A 27,566-nucleotide genomic window follows, 5' to 3' on the forward strand; every position below is an offset into this window, starting at 1 on the left:
TTCAGCCTCTCTCTCTCTCAAAAGATTTATTTATTTTTTATATATACAGTGTTCTGTCTGCATGTCTCCCTGCAGGACAGAAGAGGGCGCCAGATCTCATTACAGATGGTTGTGAGCCACCATGTGGGTGCTGGGAATTGAACTCAGGACCTCGGGAAGAGCAGTCGGTGCTCTTAACTGCTGAGCCATCTCTCAGTTCCCTTCCCTCCCCACCCCCCCCTCCCCCTTGTGAACACGTGTAGGCATCTCTTTGACTAAATGTTTTGGTGTCTTTTAGGGGCAAAAAAAAAAAAAAAAAAAAAAAAAAAGAGGGATTGCTGCATTTGGCTAATGAGCAGAGTGAGGAGGTCCTCGAGTGAGACCGAGGACATCTGGGGGGCAGAGGAGGATGATATGACGGAAGGTGACCTTGGGTATGGCCTCGGAAGAAGACCTGGCGGTCTTTGTGAAGTTTCGTGTTCGACTACATCTAAGAAAAGGTCCGAGGGGAAGAACTTGAGCCCTCCTCCACTTCCACAAAACGGGGAAGAAAGAAGCGAAACCGGGTTCCAGCACTCCAGGAATAAGGGCTGGCGGGACCCGTGCGCTCGCCGATGCCCAGCGCCCGGCTACCGACGGCAGAGCAGCTCCGGTGAGAACTGGGGGCTCCCTCTCCTTCCTTCCCGTGTGGGTATCATCAGTGCTCTTACCCGGTGAAAACCAGATTAAATTGATTTATTTGTGGGGGTTGGTGCAAACACGTGCCAAGGTATGCCACAGCTTGGAGCGAGTTCTTTCCTCCCACCCAGTGGGTCCCAGGGATGGAAGTCATGTGAGCAGGCCTGGTAGCCGGTGCCTTTACTTGCTGAGTCGCCTGACTGGTCCGGCATCTTATTCTCTTGAAAGAGTTGAGGGAGTTCAGAAGTAGCTGATGGTTTATTTGGAGTATGGCAGCAGTCATGAGGCTCAGTAGCAAGTCTGCTCTAATATCGTGCTTGTGATTCTGGTAGCTACCTACCTCCTTTCCCTTTTTTGTTATGTAGTTGTTTTGTTGTTGTTTTTTGTTTTTAAGATTTATTTATTTATTATATATACAGTGTTCTACCTGCATGTATGCCTGCAGGCCAGAAGAGGGCACCAGATCTCATTACAGATGGTTGTGAGCCACCATGTGGTTGCTGGGAATTGAACTCAGGACCTCTGGAAGAGCAGTCTGTGCTCTTAACCTCTGAACCATCTCTCCAGCCCGGTTTGTTTGTTTGTTTGTTTGTTTTTTTTTAATTGATACATAGAAGGCCTTTTAGCAAGTCGATCCCCAAACACCAAAGTCTCTCATAAGAACTAGAAGTTGTCTTAAGGAACCATGACCTAAGCAAACACAATCATAAGAATTCCAGATTTGCCGGGCAGTGGTGGCTCACGCCTTTAATCCCAGTACTCCGGAGGCGGAGGCAGGTGGATCTCTGTGAATTCGAGGCCAGCCTGGGCTACCAAGTGAGTTCCAGGAAAGGCGCAAAGCTATACAGGGAAACCCTGTCTCGAAGAACCAAAAAAAAAAAAAAAAAAATTCCAGACTTGCCAGAAATGACTTATGACAGAAGCTATGCTAAATTCTGAAATTCCCAACAGAGAGCAACCCCATAAATCTCAGATAAACAATCACTGATTATTTACAAGAGATTATTTCAAGGCCTAAGTGGCCATCACTCCAGAGTAAATGCCAAGTGCAACGACCCTTTTAATATTCCACTACAGATAATAATAGAAGTTATTTTTTCAAAGCCACAAATCTTTTGATATTGGTGAAATTATTAAGGCCACTCCACGCAGTTAAAAGGGAGGTTTATTTTGTGGGGTAACTTACAAGTGAGGGGATAGGTAACAAGGGTCTGTGAAAGGTATGGCGCAGTCCGGCAGTGTTCTCTGGAGAACTCTGCTTGGTCTACCTCCAGCGTCCAGGGTCCAGGAACCAAGAGAGCCGGCCCATCTGGATCTTGGGTCTCCAGGGTCCTCTCTCGGCCTGCCTTGTGGTCGTGGCAGTTACCAAAGCCTCAGTGGGGGTTGGAACTTCCAGATCTAAGCTGGAATGGCTGCCCACTACATTTTAACTCATGGATATTTTAGGGTTAATTTTTTAAAAAATAATTTATTTAATGTATGTGAGTGCTCTATCTACATGTACACCTTTATGTCAGAAGAGGGCATCAGATCCCACTATAGATGGTTGTGAGCCACCATGTGGTTGCTGGGAATTGAACTCAGGACCTCTGGAAGAGCAGCCAGTGCTCTTAACTGCTGAGCCATCTCTCCAGCCCTAGGGTTCGTATTTTTATCATTAGTTATCTTATTATAATTTTTTTAATTTTGCAAATTAGAGAAAATACTTATTTAATATTTGTAAGCAGATGCCTTGTATTTTGCAGAGGCAGGGACATTTGAGACAGAGTTTCTCTACATAGCCCTGGCTGTCCTGGAACTCACTGTGTAAACCAGGCTGGCCTCAAACTCAAAGAAATCTACCTGCCTCTGCCTCTGAGTGCTAAATATTAAGGAGTGTGCCACCACACCCCACTAAATGCCCTGTATTTAACTAAAGAAACTATTCAATTTTTCCTCCAATAGATTCTAACTCAGAACTGTCAAATGAACAATTGAGGCAACGTCTTCATGAAACTTTAGAGGTATGTCCTGCATGCTATCAAGTGAGTATTATACCCCCATCCATTTCTCCAAACTTCCCCTTCTTCCCTTCATCTTTTCCCTCCTACTTTTCAACAGGCCTCCATTTCTTATTATCTATCTATCTATCCATCTATCTATCTATCTATCTATCTATCTATCATCTATGTATCCATCTATCTATCTCTTTCCTTCCTTCCTTCTTTCTTTCTCTCTCCCTTTCTCTCTCTCTTTCCCTTCCTTCCTTCCTTCTCTCTCTCTCTCTCTTTCTTTCTCTCTCTCTCTCTCTCTCTCTCTTTCTTTCATTTTCTTTCTCTGTGTTTGTATGGGTGTCTGTGGCACAGTATACATGTGGATATCAGGGGCTGGAGAGATGGCTCAGTGGTTAAGAGCACTGGCTGCTTCTCCAGAGGTCCTGAGTTCAATTCCCAGTAATCACATGATGGCTCACAACCATCTGTAATGGGATCTGATCCCTCTTCTGGCATACAGGTGTATATGCGACTTACATAAAAATACATGAATAAACATGTGGATATCAGAGAACAACTTGCTGGAGTTGATCTTCTCCTTCCACCCTGTGGGTACCAGGGATCGAACTCGGGTGGTCAGACTTGTTGGGAAACTCCTTAACCTGCTGAGCCATCTTGCTGGCCCTGGTTCTTGTCTCTAAAAGTCCTCTCATGTAAGCATACTCACCACTTCTGTCCGGCTTCTCTAGACCTATCTAGACTGCTGGGAAAAACTGATGTTGCTTCCTTGTAGACGCCTTATCTTCGCCTCCCAAGTGCTGGGGATTAAAACTATGCGCTACTATGCTGAGCTGAGAATATGGCTATTTGAGACCCTTTCTAAAAGAAAACACCACCAAGATTTTTCTTTTCCTCATGATTAGCTGCCTGCCTGTGTGGATAAAAACAAGAGACAGACTTTGTTTCAACTGTGAAGGGGACCCCTGCACAGCGGGGACTCCCTCCCAGACCCCCAGTCAGGCACAAACCACACCCAAACACCTGCTTTCACAGAGAGATCCTTTATTAAGCAGGAAGTAAAAAGTTAAAGCAGCTGCTTTCTGACTCAGGCAGAAAAACAGCGCAATGACCTTGCAGGTGTAACTTTTAAGAGGAGAAAAGGGGGAGGTCCGTGTTAGAAGGGACCAGGATGCGGTGGTAGAGGAGATGGGGACGGGAAGAGGAGGAAGGGGATTTGTCCTCTGGAGAGAGGAGACAGATGTGGCACACAGGCAAACGGTGGTCTCTAACGGTAAAGGGGAAAACCCTGTGTTAGGATGAGGTGTTTAACTTTGATTGGGCATGTTAATTAGATGAGCCAAAGAGGGCTTCTGATTGGTTAACACCAATACTTTGCTACTGGGACCTTGGTAGTCAGCCTCAGGAGGAGGAAGTGTCCAAATAAGGGAATGGACCCTGGGGGCTAGCTTTAGGAATGGAATCTAATGGTTTTGCCCAAGGCAGAGAGAATGGGGGAGAAGGTCTGGGCCTACCCGAGCCACATGCTTGAGTGGGCTTGTGTCAAGTGAGGCTCTTGGCTGTAGCCTGATTGGCTCTCTGCAATGTCTGTGGGAACTCACAGCCTTGTTTAAGGGTAAATGTGAACTAGCCAGGTTGACAAATCAGGGATTGCATGTTTTAACACCCAGGAAGGCTTACTGTATCTCTGTCCTCAGGAAGTAGAGATTTTGAAAACTGAACTTGAAGCATCTCAAAGACAACTTGAAGGTAAAGAGGAAGCATTGAAAATCCTTCAAAGCATGGTAAGAATTTATTTCTGAATGTTTCGTCATTTAACACATTCCAATAATAAGTGGAATTATGATCCCTGCACCCCAGAGGCACATCAGGAGAATTGAGAGTTTGAGACCAGGCTGGACTACATACATCCTGAGACCCTGTTTTGGAAAAACACACACACCACCACCACCACCACCACCACCACCAACACCAACAACAACAACAACAACAATAATAACCAACAGTAATTAGTGATTTTTTTTCACCTTATAAAATAAAAGTAGCAGTGCTTAATATTGCTGGGTTTTTGAGATACAGATATTTTAATAGCATAATTTCCTGATCCTTAAGTATACAGTTAATTTTTACTAACCTCTGAGTTGTACTGCTATCACTAGAATCTAATTTTAGAGCATTTTCATTATTTAAAAGAATGAGTCTTTCAGGGGCCTGGAGAGATGGCTCAGAGGTTAAGAGCACCGACTGCTCTTCCAGAGGTCCCGAGTTCAAGTCCCAGCAACCACATGGTGGCTCACAACCATCTACAATGAGATCTGGCACCTTCTTCTGATGTGCAGGCACACATGCAGACAGAACACATAACAGATAAACACATCTTAAAAACAAAAGAAAACAGAAAGAATGAGCCTTGCAAATAATGGCTTATTTCTGATGGCAGTCCCTGATTCATGGACCTACACTTTTTAATGGATTTGTCTTTTTGCCTTTTCTCTTTTCTTTTTTTTTAAATTTATTTATTATGTATACAGCATGTATGACTGCAGGCCAGAGGAGGGCGCCACATCACATTACAGATGCTTGTGAGCCATCATGTGGGTGCTGGGAATTGAACTCAGGACCTCTGGAAGAACAGCCAGGGCTCTTAACCTCTGAGCCATCTCTCCAGCCCCGTCTTTTCTCTTTCAAACAAACACAACCAAGCAATTAGTGCCTGTAATCGTTTAGTTACCATGCTTTTGAGGTTCATGCATGTCATAACATAGATTAGTACTTTCTTCTCCTTCTTCCTCCTTCTCCCCCTTTTAAGTTCATTGAGGCAGGGTTTCTCTGTAACAGCCCTGGCTGTCCTGGAACTCACTCTGTAGCCCAGGCTGGTCTCCAACCCAGAGAGAGATCTGTCTCTCCCTTCCAAGGGTTGGGATTAAAGGTGTGCAGTACCACCGCCCGGTGATACTTTTTTTTGTTTCTAATAGCCTGTTGGATAGCCACGCATGCCACCAGATGGTGTAAATCACACTTATTTCTTCTTTCTGACTGTGGTGAATAACACTGCTGTGTGTGTTTTCCTGAGAAGAAAACTCATTCAATCAATCACATTTGGGAGGAAGGGAGAGCCAAGCAAAGATCTCCTGAATTTTAAAGATTTATTTATTTATTATGTATGCAATGTTCTGCTTGCATGTGTCCCTGCAGGCCAGAAGAGGGCACCAGATCTCTTTGCAGATGGTTGTGAGCCACCATGTGGTTGCTGGGAATTGAACTCAGGACCTCTGGAAGAGCAGTCAGTGCTCTTAACCTCTGAGTCATCTCTCCAGCCCGATCTCCTGAATTTTAAACTCTGTCTTCACAAAGAATTGTTGACGTGCTTGTCTCATCCTGCCAATATTCTGTTATCTTAAATTAAAATGTGGGGATGGAGAGATGGCTCAGCAGTTGACGGCACATATTGCCTTTGTGTAGGGCCCAAGTTTGGTTCCCAGCACCTAAGTCAGGCAGCTCACAGCTGCCTGTAACTCCAGCTCCAGGAGATCGGACACCCACTTCTAGCCTCCTCAGGCACCTGCACACACATGCACACTTTTTTTCTTTAAAGATTTATTAATTTATTATGTATACAGTATTCTGCCTGCATGTGTCCCTGTAGGCCAGAAGAGGGCACCAGATCTCTTTGCAGATGGTTGTGAACCACCATGTGGTTGAACTCATGATCTCTGGAAGAACATTCGGTGTTCTTAACCACTGAGCCATCTCTCCAGCCCACATGCGCACATTTATACATAGATACACAGACATTGAAAATAAATATATAAAATAAAGTATAGTCAGGCGGTGGTGGTTCACACCTTTAATCCCAGCACTCGGGAGGCAGAGGCAGGCAAATCTTTGTGAGTTCCAGGCCAGCCTGGTCTACAGAGCGAGAACCAGGAAAAGCGCCAAAGCTACACAGAGAAACCCTGTCTTGAACCCCCCCCCACCAAAAAAGAAAGCATGCGTATTGAAAATTTAAAAAATCTTTAAAAAATAAAACATGTATATGGTAATATATGCATATATTATGCAAATAGATATGTTTAAAACTTAATTATACTGATGTTTTTTCTTATTTTTCCCTTAGGCAGTGCTTGACAGAGCCACAAGCCACACACAAACAGTGCTTCAAAAAACTGTAGAACAAAAGAGAGCGCTGGAGAAGGTATTTGGGTGTCAGCCTTGACATGCTCAGTCTGATAATATGTAAATGTCATTTCCTTAGGAGCAGCACGGGGCTGTCACCCTCCGGCCGGGAGTGCTCATCTCTGATGGTTGTCCTTTGGACACTTACATTTTAAAACAGATTGTCACATGGGTAAAGTACAGCCTCTTTAGGTCCCTTTTGTGGAAGCAGAAGGTCTGGCAACTTAGCATGCCTCATCTGTCTTCCTTTTGGTCCTGTGCGCCAGGCAGGGCCAGCGTGTTTCCGAGCACCCCAGCGTGTCTGGAATTAGGATCATCATAGATGTCACTCTTGTACGTCAGTTGTATTCCTCTTTGATGGGACCATTTGGGCTAAGACTCCCAAGAGTAAATTTAGTTTCTGGTGTCTGCATGGGCAAAGGTGGGCTCTCAGAAATCTGGGCTCAGTACAACCAAATTTTGAACCCAAACAGTTCGCAATTTCATTTTCTGTGTTCAGTGAGCTTTGGCAAAGTGTGTCTGAGTGCTAAGAAAAAAAAAATCCATTCGATGAATTTTACAAATGCCATTGACTCTTCTGAGTGGCGTTTTCTTTGAATTGTTCTATGATTTAAATGACTTTCACTCATTCTGTGACTCAAAATGATTTATACTGATAATTTTCCATGAGGTGCTCTTTTTTTTTTGTTTGTTTGTTTACTTTTTTATCTGAAGGTGCTCTTTCTCTTTCTATAGGAAATAAATGCCTTGCGGTGGGAAATGGAATTTGATCATGATAGATTTAAAACTATAGAGGAATCTTGGACCCAAAAATATGACAGGTTTGTACATGAATGGCACTGAGGAGTAGACCTAGGGCCTTGTGCATGCTGTGCAGTTACATTACAATCGAGGCAGAACCTCAGTCCAGCTATGGATGGTATCGTCCATAATTTTCCCAAGGAACATTTTGAAATGCATCTAATTGAAATGTAGTTTTAGGCAGAAGAGGGTATCAGAACCCCTGGAGCTGGAGTTCTGGCAGTTCTAAGTCACCTGACATAGGTGTTGAGAACCAAACTGGAGTCGTCTTTTTTTTTTTTTTTTTTAAGATTTATTTATTTATTATGTATATAGTATTCTATCTGCATGTATCCCTGCCCACCAGAAGAGGGCACCAGATCTCATTATAGGTGGCAAATAGCCACCATGTGGTTGCTGGGAACTGAACTAAGGTCCTCTGAAAGAGCAACCAATGCTCTTAACCTCTGAGCCATCTCTCCAGCCCATGGAGTCTTCTAAAAACACATTATACACTCTTAACCACTAAGCCATCTCTCTAGACTCCCTCCCCCTTTTTTTCTTATTCTTGAGAAAGGCTGTCAATACATAGCCTAGGTTGGTGTGCCTCAGCCTCCCAAGTGATTATAGAAGTGTACTGCCCCAACATTGGTGAAATTCCAATAAAGTCTCTAGTTTATCTAGTTTAAAAAAAAAAAAAAAAAAAAAAAAAAGAAGTGTACTGCCATTCCCAGCTAAACTGTCTGTGTTGTCTAGGTGTGTCTTTATATGCATGGGTGGGCAAGGCTCTGGGTTTATACTCCCTGTGTGGGGAAAATTAGAGAAAGAAAGCAAAATTCATTGTGAAAACCAATTCCTGGAACCTCAGGAAACCTATTTCATGTTTTCTCTCCCTTTCTCTCTCTCTCTCTCTCTCTCTCTCTCTCTCTCTCTCTCTCTCTCTCTCTCTCTCTCATTTGCTTTACATGTATTTATTAATCTGTGGGGGGCTAGCACATGCTACATGAGCATGAGAAGTCAGAGGACAACCTGTAGGAATTCCCTCTCTCCTTCCACCATGTGGATCCTGGGGAGAAAATTCAGGCCATCGGGCTTGGCGCAAATGCCTTTACCCATTAGGCCATCTCATTGGCCCTACATTTCATTTTTAGTTGGGGAACTTTACTATCATGATTATATTTATTTACTTATTTTGAGACAAGGGCCTTGTGTATCACAGGTTCTTCAAAGATGACCTCGACCTTCTGATCTTCCTGCCTCCACTTCCTGAGGGGTGAGGTTATAGGTGTGTGTTGCCTTGCTCAGTTTATGTGGTGCTGGTGACTAAACCCAGGGCTTCCTGGGTACTAGGCAAGCACTTTACCAACAGAGCTATACCCCCAACAACCCTCTCATGACAGTTTTTTAATAATCTGAAGTCAGCCTGTAGTTGAGCATAGAGTAATCGCAACAATATCATCATGCAATGTCTTGATAAGTATCACCTTTGTTTACTAATGAGGGTGGGTGGCCATGACACAGGAACACAGTGGTGCATATGTAGAGGTCAGTGGACAGCTTGCAAGAGTTGATTCTCTCCTAGTATGTGGATCTTAGGAGTTGAACTCTGGTCTTCAACCTTGGCAGCAAATGCCTTTACCCATTGAGCTATCTGACTGGTCCAATTGATTGGTAGTTTTGTTTTGTTTTGTTTTGTTTTGTTTTGTTTTGTTTTTCGAGACAGGGTTTCTCTGTAGCTTTGGAGCCTGTCCTGGACTAGCTCTGTAGACCAGGCTGGCCTTGAGCATGCGCCACCACCGCCCAGCTTGGTATTTTTATTAAAGCTTTAAGCTTGATAAGCTCTGGCTTGTGTTTTTGTTTTTTAAAGATTACTTTTATTACTTTTAATTATACACATATATGTCTAAGTGTGCCTATGTGTACGTGAGTGAGTGGACGTGCCCCCAGAGGTTGGAAGAGGGCATTGGATCCCTGGTGCTAGAGTTACAGAGTTTTTAACTCTAGCTGCCTGACATGGGTGCTGGGAACTGAACTTGGGTCCTTTGCAAGAGTGCTGTGTGCTCTTGACCCCTGGGATTCTGTTTTAGCTAGATTTATTTCTCCTGCTAAGCTTCTGGTGCTGGATAGTTAAGGAAATTTTTGTAACTAATCCCATTGTTATTCAGTAGAGCCCTGCTGCTTTTCTTGTTTGATTTTTGCAGTGCCGGAGGGAGGTCAATCCCAGGGCCTCATGCATTCCTGCAGGCTAGACAGATGGTCCCCCCCTGAGCTGCACTGCCAGCCCTTTCTTCCTCCTTTGTACTTTTTTAATCATATGAACTCTAACATAACATTTACCATCTTGACCATGTTAAAACGTATAGTTCAGTGACATCACATCCCACATGGGGTTGCCGGCTCGAAACATCAATACTCAAGGCTAGAGCAGGACTGTTGTGAGTTTGAGGCCAGCCTGGATTGCAGTGGTATCCAACCAGCCAGGGCTACGCTGCAAGATCCTGTCTCCAGAACAAAAGACAGGATCTCATGAGGCGGGGTGTGGGGACACAGCCTGTAATGACGCTAGGAAGCCAGCAGGGGGAGTTAAGTGTAAGCTGTAGAGCAAGACTCTGGGCCCCTGACAGGAGAATCAGGAGTTCAAGATCATCATCAGCTACTTAGAGAGTGCAAGGTCAGCCCAGGCTACACCAGACAAATAAAAATCCATGGAGAGAAGTTCACTGTACAGCCATCACCAGCACTCACCCCGAATCCCATCACACAGCTACTCTTCATGGGTGCCTCCCACAGCCCCTGACTACTGACATTCAATTTCTGTTCTCTGAATTTGCCTACTCCGAGTGCTTCATATTTACAGAACTTTTCCTTTTTAATTGTCTTGAAAAGTTCCTCTGTGTAACATGTTTCAGAATTTCCAAGGTTTCCAATGTTCTTCCGAGAAGAGATCATATTTGTTTTTTGTTTGTTTGTTTGTTTGTTTTTCGAGACAGGGTTTCTCTGTAGCTTTGGAGCCTGTCCTGGACTAGCTCTGTAGACCAGGCTGGCCTCGAACTCACAGAAATCCGCCTGCCTCTGCCTCCCGAGTGCTGGGGTTAAAGGTGTGTGCCATTACGTTAGCGGGCTGGTTATTTTGTTTACTCCTTCCATCCTAGATGGCCACTGGGGCTTGCTTCTGCCTTACAGCTATTTTGAATAATGGCCCTCGGAACATGGGTGGCTATTCTCTGGCCCATCCCCCAGTGAAGGACTTTAGGCTTGCCTCTTTTTTTTTTTTTTTTTTTAGAATTAAAGCAGCATCGAGCAGGAGGTATAGATTTCTCACATGCCCTCCCCCATGCAGTTTTCTGTTGTTAGCTTCCTCATTAGCTTAGTTAGTCCAGTGGTTAGAGTCCACGGCCTACAGTGACTTGGTGTCGACCAGTTTTCAAGGTCTATGTGAGGACCCAAGATGACCTAAGCACAGGGTCATTGTCCAAACGGTTATTGAATTGAATTAAAATTACATTAATATAAATGAATGTGAATTCTGGGCCTGTTTATTTCTTAACTCTTTTTTTTTTTTTTTTTTTTTTTTTTTTGGTTTTTCGAGACAGGGTTTCTCTGTGTGGCTTTTGTGCTTTTCCTGGATCTCACTCTGTAGCCCAAGCTGGCCTCGAACTCACTTCTCAACTCTTAAAAGAGTTAAGAGTATAAGTTGAAGGTGGGTGAGATGGTTGAGTAGATAAAATCACTTGCCACTAAGCCCAAAGACCTGAGTTCAATCCCAGGACCCACATAGTAGGAGAGAACCCACTCCCACAAATTGCCCTTTGACCCCAACATGTGTACTTTGTGCCTCCCACAAATAAAATAAATAACCTGTAATACATTGTAGAAATAAAAATGTGTGTGCTCGTGGAAGAGGTGTTAATATTTTAATTATCTAGATTGTTTTTGTTTTTTCTAGACTAAGCTGTGACAGTGCAGTTCTCAGAGAGAATCTGAAGGTGAAAACAGAAGAAATCAAAATGCTCAAGTCTGAAAATGCTGGTGAGTTCGGGCTGGAGAGATGGCTCAGAGGTTAAGAGCACTGCCTGCTCTTCCAGAGGTCCTGAGTTCAATTCCCAGCACCCACATGGTGGCTCACAACCATCTGTAAAAGAAAAACCAGATAAATAAATAAATGATCAACCTCTCTCCAGAAAGCAGAATAGAATGGTAGCAGAACGTGATGCTGAGGCAGGTTTACACTCACATGTAAAAGCCACATCGTATGTTGCATAGCCCTTACATTTGGTGAACATGGTGGCGCTGGGTTTTCTTAGAGATTTTTTTTTTTTTTTTTTTTTTTTTTTTTTGAGACAGGGTTTCTCTGTGTAGCTTTTGCGCCTTTGCTGGAACTCACTCTGTAGCCCAGGCTGGCCTCAAACTCACAGAGATCCGCCTGCCTCTGCCTCCCGAGTGCTGGGATTAAAGGTGTGCACCACCACCACCCAGCTTTCTTACAGATTTTTAAGAAAAGATGCTAATTCCTCTCCTCTACAGAGAAATCCTGTCTCAAAAACAACAACGAAAACCTACAAACTTCCCTAGAGCAAATAAACAGCAGGCTGGGGTGGCAAAGTTAAGAGGCTTCCCCATGAGAAGTAGCTACTACACATCGCTTTTCTCCCAAGATACCCCTACTTCATCAGATAGGTTTTCTGGATGGGGCCCAGTCTTGTACACTGTCTGGTGTACATATTGCTTAGAAGAAATGAGTGTATGGTTTTGGTGTAACTCCACAGAGAGGCCACGGTTGGCCTCAGAGGACTAACCTTGTCGTGTGTGGCCCTTCCTAGTCTTGAATCAGCGGTATCTGGAGGCCCTCGCCATGCTTGATATCAAACAGCAGAAGATGGCTCAGGAGAACATGGGTCAGGAGGACAGTGGCTTTACAGAGGTGTCAGGTCTCGAGGTACGTGGCTGGGAGGTGGCTGGGAGGTGGCTGGGAGGTACAACATCCATCTGCTTTTCTGTTCCCTGCTGCTGCTCAAGGACAGCAGCATACTCAGCTACACTTGCTCGGGTGCCAGAGGCCCATAGGATTGTCCAACTGCTGCCACCATGCCTGGCTTTCACAGCTGCAGCACACACCCCTGGAGCCTCCCCAGGACTTTCACACATTATCCTCACTGAGGCTGCAAAAGGGGTGTCACGGAACTAGGGCTGGGTAGCTTCTGTTGTTTTCCCACAGCGACAAGGGAACCTGTGGCTTACCCAGGCCCAGAACAGAGATGGGCTGATGTGTTGTATGTCTGTGGTTTACAATGCGGAAGTTTAGCTCGTGAGGGTCAAAGGGCCTCGGGATTTAGAAGAAGCACGCCTTCCACTCAATGGAGAACACAGAAAAAAAGAGAAAGCATCTGTCACCAAGAACAAGCATTGCACTGTCCTTTGCAAGGGTCAGCTCTTCTGACACGTTTGTTTAACCCTCCCACTCTGATGCAAACTCTGCACCCCACATGAGGTGAGAGAGGAATGAGGCGTAGTTTCCCCAGCCACACACACGGCTAGTGGTTTACACCTAAGCAGACTGGAGTTAGGTAATTTGATAGTAAGTTCCTTATGAAACTTTGAAATGCAGGGTACAGTATTACGTGGACCGTCCACTTCCCGTTAAATTAGTAAGTGGGCCTGGCTGGTGCAATGGGGGGACAAAGGGGAGGTGCTTGCTTCCCTTTGAGTTACAGTGGTCAGCCGGGAGTGACCCTGTTCTTCACTTCAGCCTTAGTCAAGTTTTGAGGGGCCAGGGCCAAGTAACGTCACTGCTATCATTTTACAAGAAATAGTTTAAAATAGAGTGCATGACTGCAGAGCGGTGTGTCCCATCCCCACCCCCCCCCCCCCCCCCCCCACCCCCCCCCCCCGAGCTAAGAACCGAATCCAGGGCCTTGCACTAGCTAGGCAAGCGCTCTACCACTGAGCTAAATCCCCAACCTGCAGAGCGATTTTTTTAAAATATAGATTTATTTATTTATTATATATGTATTTGTGAGTGCTCTGTCTGCATGCACGCCTTTATGCCAGAAGAGGGCATCAGATCCCACTATAGATGGTTGTGAGCCACCATGTAGTTGCTGGGAATTGAACTCAGGACCTCTGGAGGAGCAGCCAGTGCTCTTTTTTTTTTAGATTTATTTATTTATTATTTATACAATGTTCTGCCTGCATGTGTGCCGGCAGGCCAGAAGAGGGCACCAGATCTCATTATGGATGGTTGTGAGCCACCATGTTGTTTCTGGGAATTGAACTCAAGACCTCTGGAAGAACAGCCAGTGTTCTTAACCACTGAGCCATCTCTCCAGCCCCAGAGTGGAAGGATGATTGCTTTCCCCAGGGGAATAATATAACTGACCATTCATTCCGAGCACAGTCTTGTTGGAGGAGATGGACTCAGGAAATACTGGCTGTAAGGCCACGCCTATCACGGGAAGTACTCACTGTGGGAGTTAGTATTAACGCCTTAGTTAGGCGAAATTCTTGCTGCACATTCCAAGCTATTGGAGATGAATACGGATTAAAGGTTTTGAGAGTGGGAAGAAAGAAATGTAAACTCTTGGAAGCTTTTGTTGCGAGTCATGATGTCTCATTTGTGGTGACATCTCATTTCCACTCAGATCATGAATTCCTCACCTAAGTTTTCTTCAAAAAGTATATTTCTTATACACACACACACTTTCCACTTTCTTGGATCAGAGGCTTGACTGACGTGCATGGCTGTGGGGTGGTGGTGTTTGTATGTGGCCGAGACACTTGGTGACAGGTAATGCCTTTGGGTTTCAAGCTTGCAGTCCTCGGAGCCTGCCTGTGTCACGGTCCTGGAGGGAGCCCCTGTTCTTGTGCCAAAATGGCAGCATCCACTCGGAGACTGGTTCTTCAGCTCAGACAGGAGGTATTTATCAGACGCCTTGGTGCCGGCTCTTTATTAGCAGTAGGATAAATGGCAGTATTTGCAAGAAAGAACTTCGTTTTAGGAGTCACTGGCTGAGGAACCCAGGCTTGGTTCTATGTTAACTTGTACACTAGATTTCGTTTCCAGGTTCCAAAGCACACAGAATACATGGCTTGGAATCTGAAGCCATGTAAAGTTGTTTGACTCAGTGTGCAGTTAATATTTCTTAAATTCGTATTTTCTCATTTATACATGACCCCCCAAATCACAGAGGCCAAATTAATAGAGGGAAAAGGTGTGTTTACACGTAAAATCACTACAATTAACACTGGTAGTGGAAAGATGAACATGCTTATCTGAAATGGAAGGAACGCTTATGCACTTGAGGAGTGGTGTGTCTTAGCACCCTGTGTGGCTTTGGGCAGAATAAGTCTCAGTTCCTTCATAGGTTAACAGGATCGCTATCTTGGAGGAAATAGAATGTTTATCATCAACAGGCCAGACCTTTAGTCATCTGATAGTTGGCCTTATAATTGGACTTTAATTATGAATGTTTATGTTTACAAACCAAATTTGTAATTTGCCAAAAATTCTAAAACTGTTTTACTTTTTATTTCAAGACAGGTTTTCTCTGTATAGCCCTGGCTGTCCTGGAACTCGCTTTGTAGACCAGGCTGGCCTTGAACTCAGAGATCCACCTGGCTCCACCCCCCCCCCCCCCCCCCACTCCCCCACCCCCGTGCTGGGATTAAAGTCATGCGCCACTATGCCCAGCCACTGTCTTACCTTTTTTTTTTTTTTTTAAAGATTTATTTATTTATTATGTATACAAAAGAAGGCGCCAGATCTCATTACAGATGGTTGTGAGCCACCATGTGGTTGCTGGGAATTGAACTCAGAACCTCTGGAAGAGTAGACAGTGCTATTAACGTCTGAGCCATCTCTCCAGCCCACCTTTTTTTGAAGATAAGGAATTTAAAGCCTTTAGACCACATAGGAAGGCTAACAGCCAAACATTAGCTACCCCTTAAGAACAGCATATAACCACATGGATCCGACTCAAGTTCTGCTAGGCCCGGTGTTACAAAGGTCAAACTGAAATGCAACCTTGGGCAATGATTTTCTTCTTTGCAGCTGTGCATTGGGGCAGGACAGGCACAGGGCCAAGCCAGGGTCGGGAGTTTCAAGACCTGGATTGGCAGGGAGCTGACAGACAAGGCGGGCTGCTGGCATCTGGGCTGGAGTGCTGGTCAGGTGGGCCAGTGCTGACTTAAGCAGACCAACTCAAGGGAAAGAGAGGCTAGGAATACAGCGATTCATATGCAAAAAACGATTCCCTTCACCTCTGCTGGCTCCCCACCTCTCTTGCAGTTGGAAATTCTGCAGAAAAGTAAGGAAGAGGCTCATATAATGGCAGATGCATTCAGAATTGCTTTTGAGCAACAACTAATGCGGACGAACTACCAGGCCCTGAGACTGGCTCACGGGGATAAGTGGATTAACAGGCAACACTTGAAAGAGGATGGTAACTGGGGGAGTGGAAGGGGGGTGAGCAGGAGCGGGGGTGGGGAGTGGGGGTGGGGAGTGGGGGGGTTAGTTGCTCTGAGATATAGTCAAAATCAGTGATTTTGATACACAAAAGGTGGGTTTTTTGGGGGGGGGGGTTTAAAACAAGTCCCTCATACCAAATCCCCTGCTCTACTTGATAGAACTGAAACTTCCCATGTATTTGTCGTTCATTTGAAATTTAGCACGTGCTGGGGCTGAAGAGATGGCTCAGCCGTGAAAAGGACTTACTACACAAGCCCAACAACTTGATTTTGACCCCTGAGCCCAAAAGTGGAGGGTGGCCGGTGTTCTGTATTTCCAGGGTGGGTCGAAGAAAGAGGGTCACTCCAAGATGAATTTTAGACTCTCTGGCGGCAGGGAGGAGCAGTTTCTATGAACTGAACCCTGAACAGCTGTGCCAAGGCTGTGTATTTATTGATTGTTACACAGGTGTTTTTTTGGGTAAAACAAGTCCCTCATTCCAAAGCCCCTGATCTAACCTGTATGTTCTCTGAAGGAAAACATCGCACCCAGCCACCTTAGTCCTTATTGCGTACTGTTTGCAGTACTCAAGAATTCAAGATATCCAGGTGTGCCAGGACCATCTTGTAACCAAAAATCATGCGAAGGCTGTAAAGCTCCTTCAGAAAAATAGATCTATAGATTACTGCAAACAATCACTGTTTTCCACAATGTCTTGAGGTCCAAGTACTTCTGGAAAACAACTACTCATTCCAAAGTTTTCCCTAGCTACAGTGAAAGCAATTATTTCATTCTAATGTTTACCATAGATACAATGACTACTAATTTTTCCTCTACAGGAGGGAGAGAAACTGACTCCACAAAGTTGCTGTGCAACCTACAGCATTGGTCCTTGTGGTTTGGTGGGAATGACCTCTGGATTTAGGAATTGATTAGCCTCGGCACACAGATACTTCTTTTACTGCGATTAACATCAATGAGTGTATTTTTCTCAGCTGGATTCTCCCACTGAATTTCAGGATGTCAATCACAAAGGAGGAAAGAAGACCTTAGGGCAGAGGCTGCTGGGGATACTCCCTTTGGAAAACAGTTCGAAGAGGACTGAAAACCAAGACCACCCGCAAGATGTCTTTAAGATGCTAACAGATTTGGTTAGTACGGGAACTTCGCTTGCTTTTCGTTAGGGGCAGTGGTTCAGCTAATCCGTACTCCTATTCTAGACTATCCTCACTAGTCTCTTAAGCCCTTTGTCCACCGGGCTCCATGCTGTATCCTATCCCTGCCAACTCTCTCCACTTCTGTGCAGATCCCTTCTGTGCAGGTTTAAAGCCCCACACCTGAAGAGGGGGGTCAGTGACTCATTCCAACCAGTTCAGTGGCCTGCATTTATGTGCAGCCCGGGTATTGGCATGTTCCAGGCACTTTGTCACAGTCCCCTTAAGTCACCAATGCAACCTGCAATCAGGCCTGGCACCCTTCCACAGGCGGCTACTAAACAGAGACACTGAGGCAAGTGCTTAGAGCAGACACACTGCAGCTCTACTGATGAATTTATTTGCATACAAATACATAAAAACGATTTTAGATACAGCTTTACCTATTCTTTCAGAAGTCAGTACGTGAGATTACATACGTACATACAATCCTCCCTGTCTCTACGTGACTTACAGGGTTAGAGAGAAGTAACAATAACTGGCTGGGTTTGTTAAAGAAAGTTTTATTATTGTTGTATGTTTGTGTGATGTATGCATGAGCTTGGCATGCCATGGCACATGTGTCATGTCAGAGGACAACTCTGTAGATGGGCTCTCTTCTTCCACCTGTATGTGTGTTCCAAGGATTGGACTCAGTTCAGCAAGCCTGCATGGCAAGTACCCTACTTAATGAGCCACCTCTTTGCTGCCCTCCACCCCCACCCCCTTAAAAAGAAGAAAAAAAAAAAAGAATCCTGGGGCTGGAGAGAGGGCTTTGTGGCTCTTTAGTTAAGAGCATTTACTTCAGTTCCCAGCACTGACATGGAGTGGTTCACAACCACCTGTAAATCCAGTTTTGGAAAAAATCTGGCGCCCTCTTCTGGACTTCTCAGGTACCTGCACACACATGGCACATATACATACATATACATAAATAAAAATTGAAAATAAAAAAAAAAAAATCACGCACAATTTCAGCCACCAAGATGGCCAGTAGGTAAAGGAGCCTGCTGCCAAGACTGACAACTTGAATTTGATTCCAGGACCCACATGGTAGAGGGAAAGAACTGAGTTGTGCAAGTTGTTCTCCAACACCCACACGCATTCCATGGTACACATATAAACATGTTCATGAATAAATTTTAAAACTTCACTTAACCCCCCAGCATTGAGTCAAGATTAAATACGATGAAGTTACTATTTAGGATGCAGCCCTTTGATGGATGCCCTTTGCCTGCACATGTCTGGACTCACTAACTGGCACATCCCTAACTTCTGCTCACAGCTGAATGACAAGGAAGAGGCACTGGCCCATCAAAGAAAGGTCAGTTACATGCTTGCCCGGGCGCTGGAAGACAAGGACACGGCCGCAAAGAATAAAGACAAAATTCCCACCAACCACAATGTTCCATTCACAATTGCCAGGCCGGAAGCTTCAGAACGCTGTGTTTGGCATGATCCAGCACACTCACATGTTCACATTGCTGATCCTGTGGGTTGCATTTGTTCAGTCTGGCATCCCCAGAGAGATTCAGACTGCTCAAGAACTCTTAAAAGATCCTATTCTTTGCCGTCAAATATATTTAAAAAATAAACCAGTTGAAATTAGAATTAGAGCTATTAAAAATAAGATTTGGGAGCTGAAAATGTATCTCAGAGGTAGGACACTTGGTTAGTGTGCATAAGGCCTTGGGTTTAGCACGTGGTGGTGCACGCTTTTAATCCCAGCACTCTGGAAGCAGAGGCAGACAGCAGATCTCTGACTTTGAGAGCAGCCTGGTCTACATAGTGAGTTTCAGGAAGACCTTGGGTTTGATGTTCAGCATTGCAAAAACTTTGAGAAAGAACACAGGGTATGGAGGACAATTGTAAATCCCAATACTTGGGAAGCTTAGGCAAAAAGACTACTGTGAATTTGATGGCTGACTAGATTACAGACTGTTGCCAAAAACAGAAAAAGAATTACATGTTGATAAGTTGTATGCTTTCTAGATGTTTTTAAAATTTATTAGCACAGTAATTTACAAAGTAGTAAGTTCATTATGATATCTTAATACATGTATTAACAATATGTGTTTTGACCACATCCCTCCCTTTTAATTTTAGGATGCAGCTTAAGTAATCAAACCTTTAACACATGTCCTATAAGAAATGTATTAGTATTGTATTCTATAAGAAATGTATTATGTTGACATTTTATTTATAAAATCCTTTTCCATATTTTGACAGTTTCAATGTTTATCTATCTTATAAACAAATATTCTTAGGAAAAAATTAAGTTATTTATGGAGCTGGAAAGACAGCTCAGTTGGTAAAGTGTTTGCCATGCAAGCATGAGGCGGAGTTTGGTCCTCAGTAGCCACATGAAAAGCCAGGTACAGTGGAGCATATCTGTAACTGGGCTGATGGAGAATGTAGAGGCAGGTGGATCCCTCAGGCTTCCAAGCCAGCCAGCCTAGCCTAATATGAGAGCCCCAGACTCCAGTGAGAGTTCCTGTCTCAAAAAATAAGGTGGGCAAGACCTAAGGCTGACTTTTTTTTTTTGAGAGAGGGTTTCTCTGTGTAGCTTTGTACCTTTCCTGGATCTCGCTCTGTAGACCAGGCAGGCCTCGAACTCACAGAGATCCACCTACCTCCGCCACCTAAGTGCTGGGATTAAAGGCGTGCACCACCGCCCGGCACACCATGATTTTCTTATGAAGTAATTTTTCTATTGGATGTGGTGGTACATCCAATAGAAAACCCAATGCTCAGGAGGCCTCAGGGTTGCAAACCTTAGCACAACCTGGATGCTACCTAGCCACAAAATTGTCTCAAAACCAAAACTAGAGCCCATGGCATGGTTCAGGGGGTAAAGGCTCCCACTACCAAACATAATGACTTGAGTCTGATCCCCAGCACCCATAAGGTAGGAGAGAATCGACTCCCAAGAGTTGTTCTCTGACCTCCACACTTCACTGTGACTTACACTTCCCGACACAAATAAAACTGGGCGTGGTGGTGCATACCTTTAATCCCAGCACTCGAGGGGCAGAAGCAGACAAGTCTGAATTAGAGACCAGACTGATCTACAACCACCAAACAAAAAAACCCACACATTTACTATAAAACAAACAAAAACCATTACTATTACCATTACAATCGTAGTATTTATTTAGAGTAACTATATGGATCTTAGGTCAGATAAATATCAACATAACAAACAATACTTAGGACCAACTGCTAATCTTAAAAGCCCTTATCTGCAGTTCTCAGAATTTTTTATTTGCCATTCAGAATGTTGTAATGATTTTGTTAACTTCAGGGAAAAGTTATGGTGGGATTTTGGCAATGCTTTCATACGAATTGCTGGTGCCTTTCACAGTGTATTTTTTGGTCAGTAAAACATCTGTACCAAACCTAACAGATGTTTACTTAGCAATTCTCTCATTCCATCCTGGAAGTGGATGTGATGGTCCCAGAAAAGGTCTCAGCTGAAGTTGCCTGATAAAGGTAGGGTTTATGCGTTTGCCTGCCATCTGATTTTTTTTTTTTTTTTTTTTCCCTTTTTTGGAGACAGGGTTTCTCTGTGTAGCCCTGGCTGTCCTGGAACTCAGAGAGATCTGCCTGCCTCTGCATCCCGAGTGCCTGGATTAAAGGCATGGCCACCGTGCCCAGCTGCCTGCCATGTGATTTTAATAAGATTTGGATATCAGATTAAAAGTTATTGAAATCACTGGAAAATGGTATGAACAATTCAACTTTCTAGTTATTAAGTTATATAGCCACATGCTGGTCATCAGCCACATATACAACATTAGATGACATAGCCTCGCGAGGTCGGACTGTATGTACACTGTTTGAATAATGGCAACAGCCCCTAACTGCACTTCTCAAAATATGTCCCTGCCAAGCAAAATGTCAGACTTCATTATGAAACACTGAATATAAGGAGAATACTTTTGCTGTCCCCAAGTTGACTATGACATTTCACTGTTCCATTTAGATTGTGGATGTCGTAATCTTACTTGATGTCACTGGTAACTGTTAGACAGTTACAGGAAAAGTAAAGAATCATCACACGGCTTTGAACCATGAAGTCACTCAGTGCCTATGACTCAGTTGGGAGACTGAGGCAGGGTTGCCAAGAATAGCCTGGGCTACACTGTGTGTCTCTGTCAGCCACAACAAAAATGCCCATTCAGAAGGACTTGGTAACAGTTTTGCTTAGTAACTATTACATCTACTTCACAGCAGAAGTGACTATTTCACACTCGTTCTATTCGGATTAAATAGAGTCCCACAAAGGCCAGGCTACTGTTTGCACAAGTGAAAACATGGGGAGAGGTGACATCCTTGTCTGCCCACAGGGGAATAAGGCACATCCATGAAAGCTAGAGCTGTAGGAACTACTGAAACACACCTACACAATCTCCAGAGGAGCCCCGCAAGTGGGGAATGTCATGTATTAACACATCAAGCACACATGTGTATAACACACAGAAAAGTCAGTAAGCGTACCCACACGATTTCTCTGGTAGGAAGTGTAACAGGGAGAAGGGCATGAAAGGAAACAGGGACATTGTATAACCTCTGTATTTCTCTATCAGAAAAAAATTCTATAAACCAAAGAGAAATTATAAACAAAAAGGCCTATGTGTTTTATAGAGGCTTTTTATGTTTTTGTTTTTTAAAAAGATTAAAAAATCTGCAAAGCTCGTATCTGATCCAGCTAGGATCTTACCCTGCACACAGGCAGGAAATGCTTTACAGATGTGTTAAGGCTAGTACAGGTATCTTAAAACGGTTATCAAGGCTCTAAGCAATACAAAAGCCCATTAGTAGCCTGGCGTGGTAGCGCATGCCTGTAATCCCACTTGGGAGGCAGAGTTTGAGGCCACCTTGGGCTATATATTGTAGAGACCCTGTTTCAAACCAAAAGGCATTAAAACCCAAGTCTGCAGTGAGATGGATCAACTGGTAAAGGCGCTTGCCATCAAGCATGACGACCTGAGTTCGGGCTTTCTGACCTACATGTGAAAGAGAACCAACATCTACAAGCTGTCCTCTGACCACCACACATGTTCTGTACTATGTGTGCGCACGTGCGCGCACACACACACAAATACCGTGCACAAACACACACAAGTGTAACAAAAAATTAAAAACAGTGGTTTAGTATGACCATACAGTGGGCCATGTATTTGTATAGTGTAATCCCCTATACCCAGCAGGGAAGAAGCTGGGAACGGTGGCATGCACCTGTAATCCCAGCTCACAGGAAACAGGAGGCAAGAGGATCCTGAGTTCTAGGGCAGCCTGGGCAACATAGAGCAACCATACCTGAAAACACACAACACAAAATCTGCTAAGACACATTTTCAGTGTTACTGGTTCCTTTGGCACTACTATCTCAGACTTTAGCTGTGTGCTGAACTGTCATCAACCGCCTACTCTCCACTAAGGGGATGTTTACATTTTTGTTGCAGCTCTCAACCTATTCGGTGGTTTAAGGCTAGCCCGTTCCAACCTTAGTTTCTGCTATTTTCAGTCTCTGATAAAATACACATCATGAGTTGGTCAACTTGGTGTCTGAATGGCTAATAAAGGGACAGATGGTAAAACCAATACATGCAAGATAGCCACATGCTGTGAAATACCAATGTGCCAATGGGGTTCCAAAACAAAACAACAAAAATCACTTTTTTTCTTCCAGATTGTTCGAGGGCATAATTCTCTGTGTGGACATAACAAATCAATAACTACATGGCAACATAATAATGTCAACATTAACAGAAAATGCATGCACTTTATGATCTCACAAATATTAAGTATGCACATTAGATAAATTACATATGCAGTCCTGGTATTGGCATGAAAAGATTTTTTTTTTTCCTTTTTGGTTTTTCAAGACAGGGTTTCTCTGTGTAGCTTTGTACCTTTCCTGGTATTCACTTGGTAGCCCAGGCTGGCCTCAAACTCACAGAGATCCGCCTGCCTCTGCCTCCCAAGTGCTAGGATTAAAGGTGTGCGCCAGCACCACCCAGTGAGAAAAGATTTTAAAATGAAATTAAAGTCCTATGGGAATTTATCTTTATACAGCTAACTAGTCAGGAACCTTTTTTTTTTTTTTCCCTTTTAAAGATTTATTGGGGCCAGGTATGGTGGTGTACGCCTTTAATCCCAGAACTCTGAAGGCAGAAGCAGGCAGCTCTCTCATACCAAGTTCAGGGCTAGCTAGGATTACACAGTGAAACCTTGTCTCAAAATAAAATAAAGGTTTCTCTTTATGTATGCATGTATGCGTATGAGTGCAGATCCCTGAGGGGCCAGAAGAGGGCAGCAGATTCTCTGGAGCTGGAGTTACAAGTAGTTGAGGGCTGCCCTGGTGGGTGCTGAGAACTGACTCTAGGCCTTCTTTTACTTTGTTAAGAGTCTCTCTTAGTAGCTGCAGGACAGGACTATCTTCTGTACCAAACCACTGACATCTGCAGGAGTCTAGCTGGCTGTGACTGTGCGCCTTCCCTCTTAGAAGGGAGGATGGGGTGGGTCATGTGACCCTCAAGTGAGCATCCAGCTACTAGTCCCTATCAGTTGTATGCAAGTCTGCCCTATGTAAACTTATACAATAAATTTGTACAGTTTTCTTCTGTGAAGTTTCTATCAATCTTATTTTATGAACCCTCACGGGACTCAAGGAGAATGCACACCAGGAGTGAAGTTCTGCTCTCCCAAACCTCCCATACAGGAAGTTCATGTGGGGCTGGAGTGTCGACTTAGTAGTCAGGCACTGGCTGATCTTCTAGAGGACCTAGGTTTGATTTCCAGCACCCTCATGGTGGCTCATAACCACACATAATTCCAGTTCCAGGGGATCTAATGCCATTTTCTGGCCTCCATGGGCACCAGGAATGCACATATTACATAGACACACATGTAGACAAAACACCCATGCACATTAAAAAAAAAAAAAAGCTCATGTGATCCAACATCTTGCTTTAGTCTTGCTGAAACTCTTAAGGAAGTTGAGCCATGCTAGCTAGTTACCTCACCTAAGAACTACAGATCTGAATCATTTATTTTACAGTGCCAGGTACAGAAACCAGGGGCTCATATATGCTGGGAAAACTCTCTACACTAAGCTACACCTAAATTTGGGTTCTTTTTCTTGAGAAAGGTTATCACTATGTAGCCCTGGAACTCACTCTGTAGACCAGGCTGGTCTTGAACTCAGAGATCTACCTGTCTCTGTCTCCCAAGTCCTGGAACTAAAGGGTTATCCTAAAAAGCCACTATGCCTCACAATTCATACTATTTTATTTTATTTTTTTTTTTGAGCTGAGGATCAAACCCAGGGCCTTGTGCTTGCTAGGCAAGCGCTCTGCCACTGAGCTAAATCCCCAACCCTCATACTATTTTTATAATAAACTTTATACAACAATAGAAAAATAATATTCTGTAAACAAAGCACAGGTAAATAGCATTATTTACAACACATTATTATATGGTAACGAAATCAACTAAATTCATATTTATTGATATGGAAAGGAAGTTTCTAAGCAAAAAACAAAAAACAAACAAAAAATATTTAGTAGTCTTTTTTGTTTGTTTTTTGAGACAGGGTTGTACTTTGTAGCCCTTGCTGGCCTGGAACTCAGTACGCAGACCAGGCTAGCCTCAAACTCTCAAAGATTCACTTGCCTTTACTGCTAGGATCAAAGCTGTGTGCTACCTTAAGGTGAAATAGAGTTCTCCATGGTGACAGTATAAAACCATGGAATCATAAACACAAGTTTACCCAAAGACATTTCCTTGATAAGGGTAAAAAGGAGTGGAATACAAAGAATTAAAGGGTCATGGTGATACATGCCAGAATAAATAAAGCAACTCAGGCTCTGAGGCAGGAGGATCACAGTGAGTTCCAGTGGGGGAGTATTGAGGGGAGGTGTCAGTTTTATTTCTCAAGTCTATTTAGATTGGGTAATGGGGTTAAGTAGTGGCAAAACTGCTAACAGTGTTTTTCTGTTTTAAGTACTATTCATAGTGAATTTGAGGTGATGTATCCTCCAGAGCTGCAGAATAACCAGTAATTACATACTAAGCCTCCCCTAATACACTGTGAATTACATTTCAGAGAACTGAACTTATTTGTGTACTCTAATCATAAATCACAAATATTTTATTTTAAAATACATTTAATAAAAATAACCCATAGTTTTACATATTTTACATGTGTAGAATATTTACAAGTTCTCTTCTATGGCATTTAATGCTCCCTATTTTCTTTCCATTATTTGCCTTTCAGCTTATTTCTTTCAGCAGTGAAAAACTGTCCATTGTTCGCTGTAACTAAAAGATTAGCTTCTTGGGCAGTATTCCTGAAAGGAAAACAAAAAGGTTGTTTACTCACTGCATCTCAACACCATTACCTGACTTACAGGCAACTGTTAAACATGAACCCAATACTCGTAAGATGGCTGGACAGACGACTGGACAGATGGCTAGAGAGCTGGCTCAGCAGTTAAGAGCATTACTGGTCTCCCAGAGGACCTGGGTTCAACAGCCACAGCACACACAGCAGCTCAAAACTCTAACTCCAGTCGCTGGGATCTGATGCCCTCTTCTGGCCCTCACAGGTACTGGACACATGGTACACAGACATACATGAAAATAAAACACTCATACATACAAAACTAAATAATAAAAATTTAAAAAACAACATAGTTAAAAAACAAAAAATTGTTCTTGATGGGTGATACACATCTTTAATCTCAAGACGCAGGCGGCTGAGGCTGGCAGATATCTGAATTTGAGGCCAGCCTGGTCTAAAGAGCAAGTTCCAGGGCTACACACACAAGGAAACTCTATCCTTGAAAGACAAAAACAAAACAAAACAAAAATTGGTGCCGTGGTGGCACATGCCTTTAATCCTAGCACTTGGAGGCAGAGGCAGGGGAATGTCCGAGTTCCAGGACAGTCAGGGATACACAGAGAAACGCTGTCTCAAAGCCCCTCCCCGCAAAACGGAAAACTTGAAGAAGCTGGATGTGCTGAAGATATATTTAGTCCTAGCACTCAAGAGGCAGAGGCTGGTGGATCTTGAAAGTTTAAGGCCAGCCTGGTCTACAGAGTGAGTTAGAGGCCAGTCAGAGATACATACTAAGAGCCTGTGTACAAAACAAAACAAAACAGGGGTCAGTGGTTCCCAGCATGCAGTGCACTATCTGAAGCCCTCTTCTGGCACTGGCACACAGACACACAGACACACACAGACACACACAGACACACACACACACACACACACACACGGCACATATTCACAGCTAGCCACACAAAAGTTTATTATAAAAAAAAAAATGGGGGAGGAGGAGGGGAAGGCACTCATGGATCCTCTTAGAAGTCTGAGGTCTACTCTAAAGTGTCTGAAGTATCCTCAGTTGAAGGAAAAGAGGACTTTTATCTCACACAGTTTCAACAGCTCCACAGCTCCATTCTTAACTGGCTTCCAGTCACTGGCTATACATGAACTATTTAGAGCTTTCTGATGTCATGTCATTGTTTTGTTTGTTTTTCCCAATGGGGATCTTTACCTTGTTCTAAGGCCTCTGTTCTTTTTCGTTTGGTTGCCACGGATGGATTTGACTGTTCCTTCAGGGCCTCCGCTGGACAGTTTGGTCTTGGGAGCTGGCATCCAGGGGTTGGTCCTGGACGATTGCTGAAGTACTTTGTCTTCAGTGCCTTTTCAGAGAAAAGAAACCAGAAAGGCGAGCTTAGTCTTCTGTTTTGAGACAAGCCTAACTAGAGCACTGGCTGGTGTGTACTTGGCATGTAAACCAGGCTGGCCTCTCACCTGGAACACTCCTCCTGCTTGTTCTGAGTGCTGGGATGACAGGCATGGTCAGCCAGCAGCGGTGCTTTAAATGTTTGTCCTCTATGTAGGAAAATCTAACCCGAAATTGTGGGCAGCACTAAAAACAGTATGTAAATACCCCATGTCCCCAAACAAAGACTCAACATCAAGTATGTGGTTGTCATCACTAGAAATGCACAACAGCACCCTACAACTGGCTGCCGCTGTCACTGGAGGAGGAAGGAGGCTCTCTCCTTTCCGTGTTTCTACGCCACTGACTGTACTGGAACCAGTGAATTACAAACACAAGAGTCCATTGCAAATGGGTGAAGGTTTCTCAGGCCAATCCAAGGTTTCTATTAACCACTTAGAATATGCTGTCCCAGAATTTACAATATTTATATAAGTGGTTTCCTCTCAAAGGACAAGTTTGTCAACTAATACCTATTTATAAATACTAGTACTATCCAACAGCCACAGTAGTTTAATCACTCTAG

At 43.8% G+C, this 27,566-nt stretch overlaps 2 protein-coding genes across 2 annotated transcripts in view; one reads left to right on the top strand and one right to left on the bottom strand.

Annotated features, from left to right (window-relative positions):
* Positions 1 to 307: 307 nt before the first annotated feature.
* Ccdc125 (coiled-coil domain containing 125) lies at positions 308 to 18,588 on the top strand. Its single transcript, XM_036207460.1, has 11 exons — positions 308 to 631; positions 2,602 to 2,660; positions 4,346 to 4,432; positions 6,766 to 6,843; positions 7,560 to 7,645; positions 11,551 to 11,633; positions 12,425 to 12,540; positions 14,410 to 14,517; positions 15,889 to 16,042; positions 17,067 to 17,198; positions 18,526 to 18,588. Exons 1-10 carry the CDS (start codon positions 331 to 333, stop codon positions 17,150 to 17,152), a joined length of 1,158 nt encoding a protein of 385 aa, XP_036063353.1. The 5' UTR covers positions 308 to 330; the 3' UTR covers positions 17,153 to 17,198; positions 18,526 to 18,588.
* A 6,272-nt stretch (positions 18,589 to 24,860) lies between these two features.
* The window catches only part of Cdk7 (cyclin dependent kinase 7), a 31,787-nt gene continuing 29,081 nt past the window's right edge, over positions 24,861 to 27,566 (bottom strand). Inside the window, exons 11-12 of the mRNA XM_036207125.1 lie at positions 26,810 to 26,957; positions 24,861 to 25,597 (exon numbers count right to left, since the gene is read on the bottom strand). Of these exons, the coding sequence (XP_036063018.1) occupies positions 25,569 to 25,597; positions 26,810 to 26,957 (177 nt within the window). The 3' untranslated portion in view covers positions 24,861 to 25,568. The remainder of the gene's footprint in view (positions 25,598 to 26,809; positions 26,958 to 27,566) is intronic.

Source organism: Onychomys torridus, chromosome 15 (genome assembly GCF_903995425.1).
Source record: "Onychomys torridus chromosome 15, mOncTor1.1, whole genome shotgun sequence".
NCBI classification, from domain to species: domain Eukaryota; kingdom Metazoa; phylum Chordata; class Mammalia; order Rodentia; family Cricetidae; genus Onychomys; species Onychomys torridus.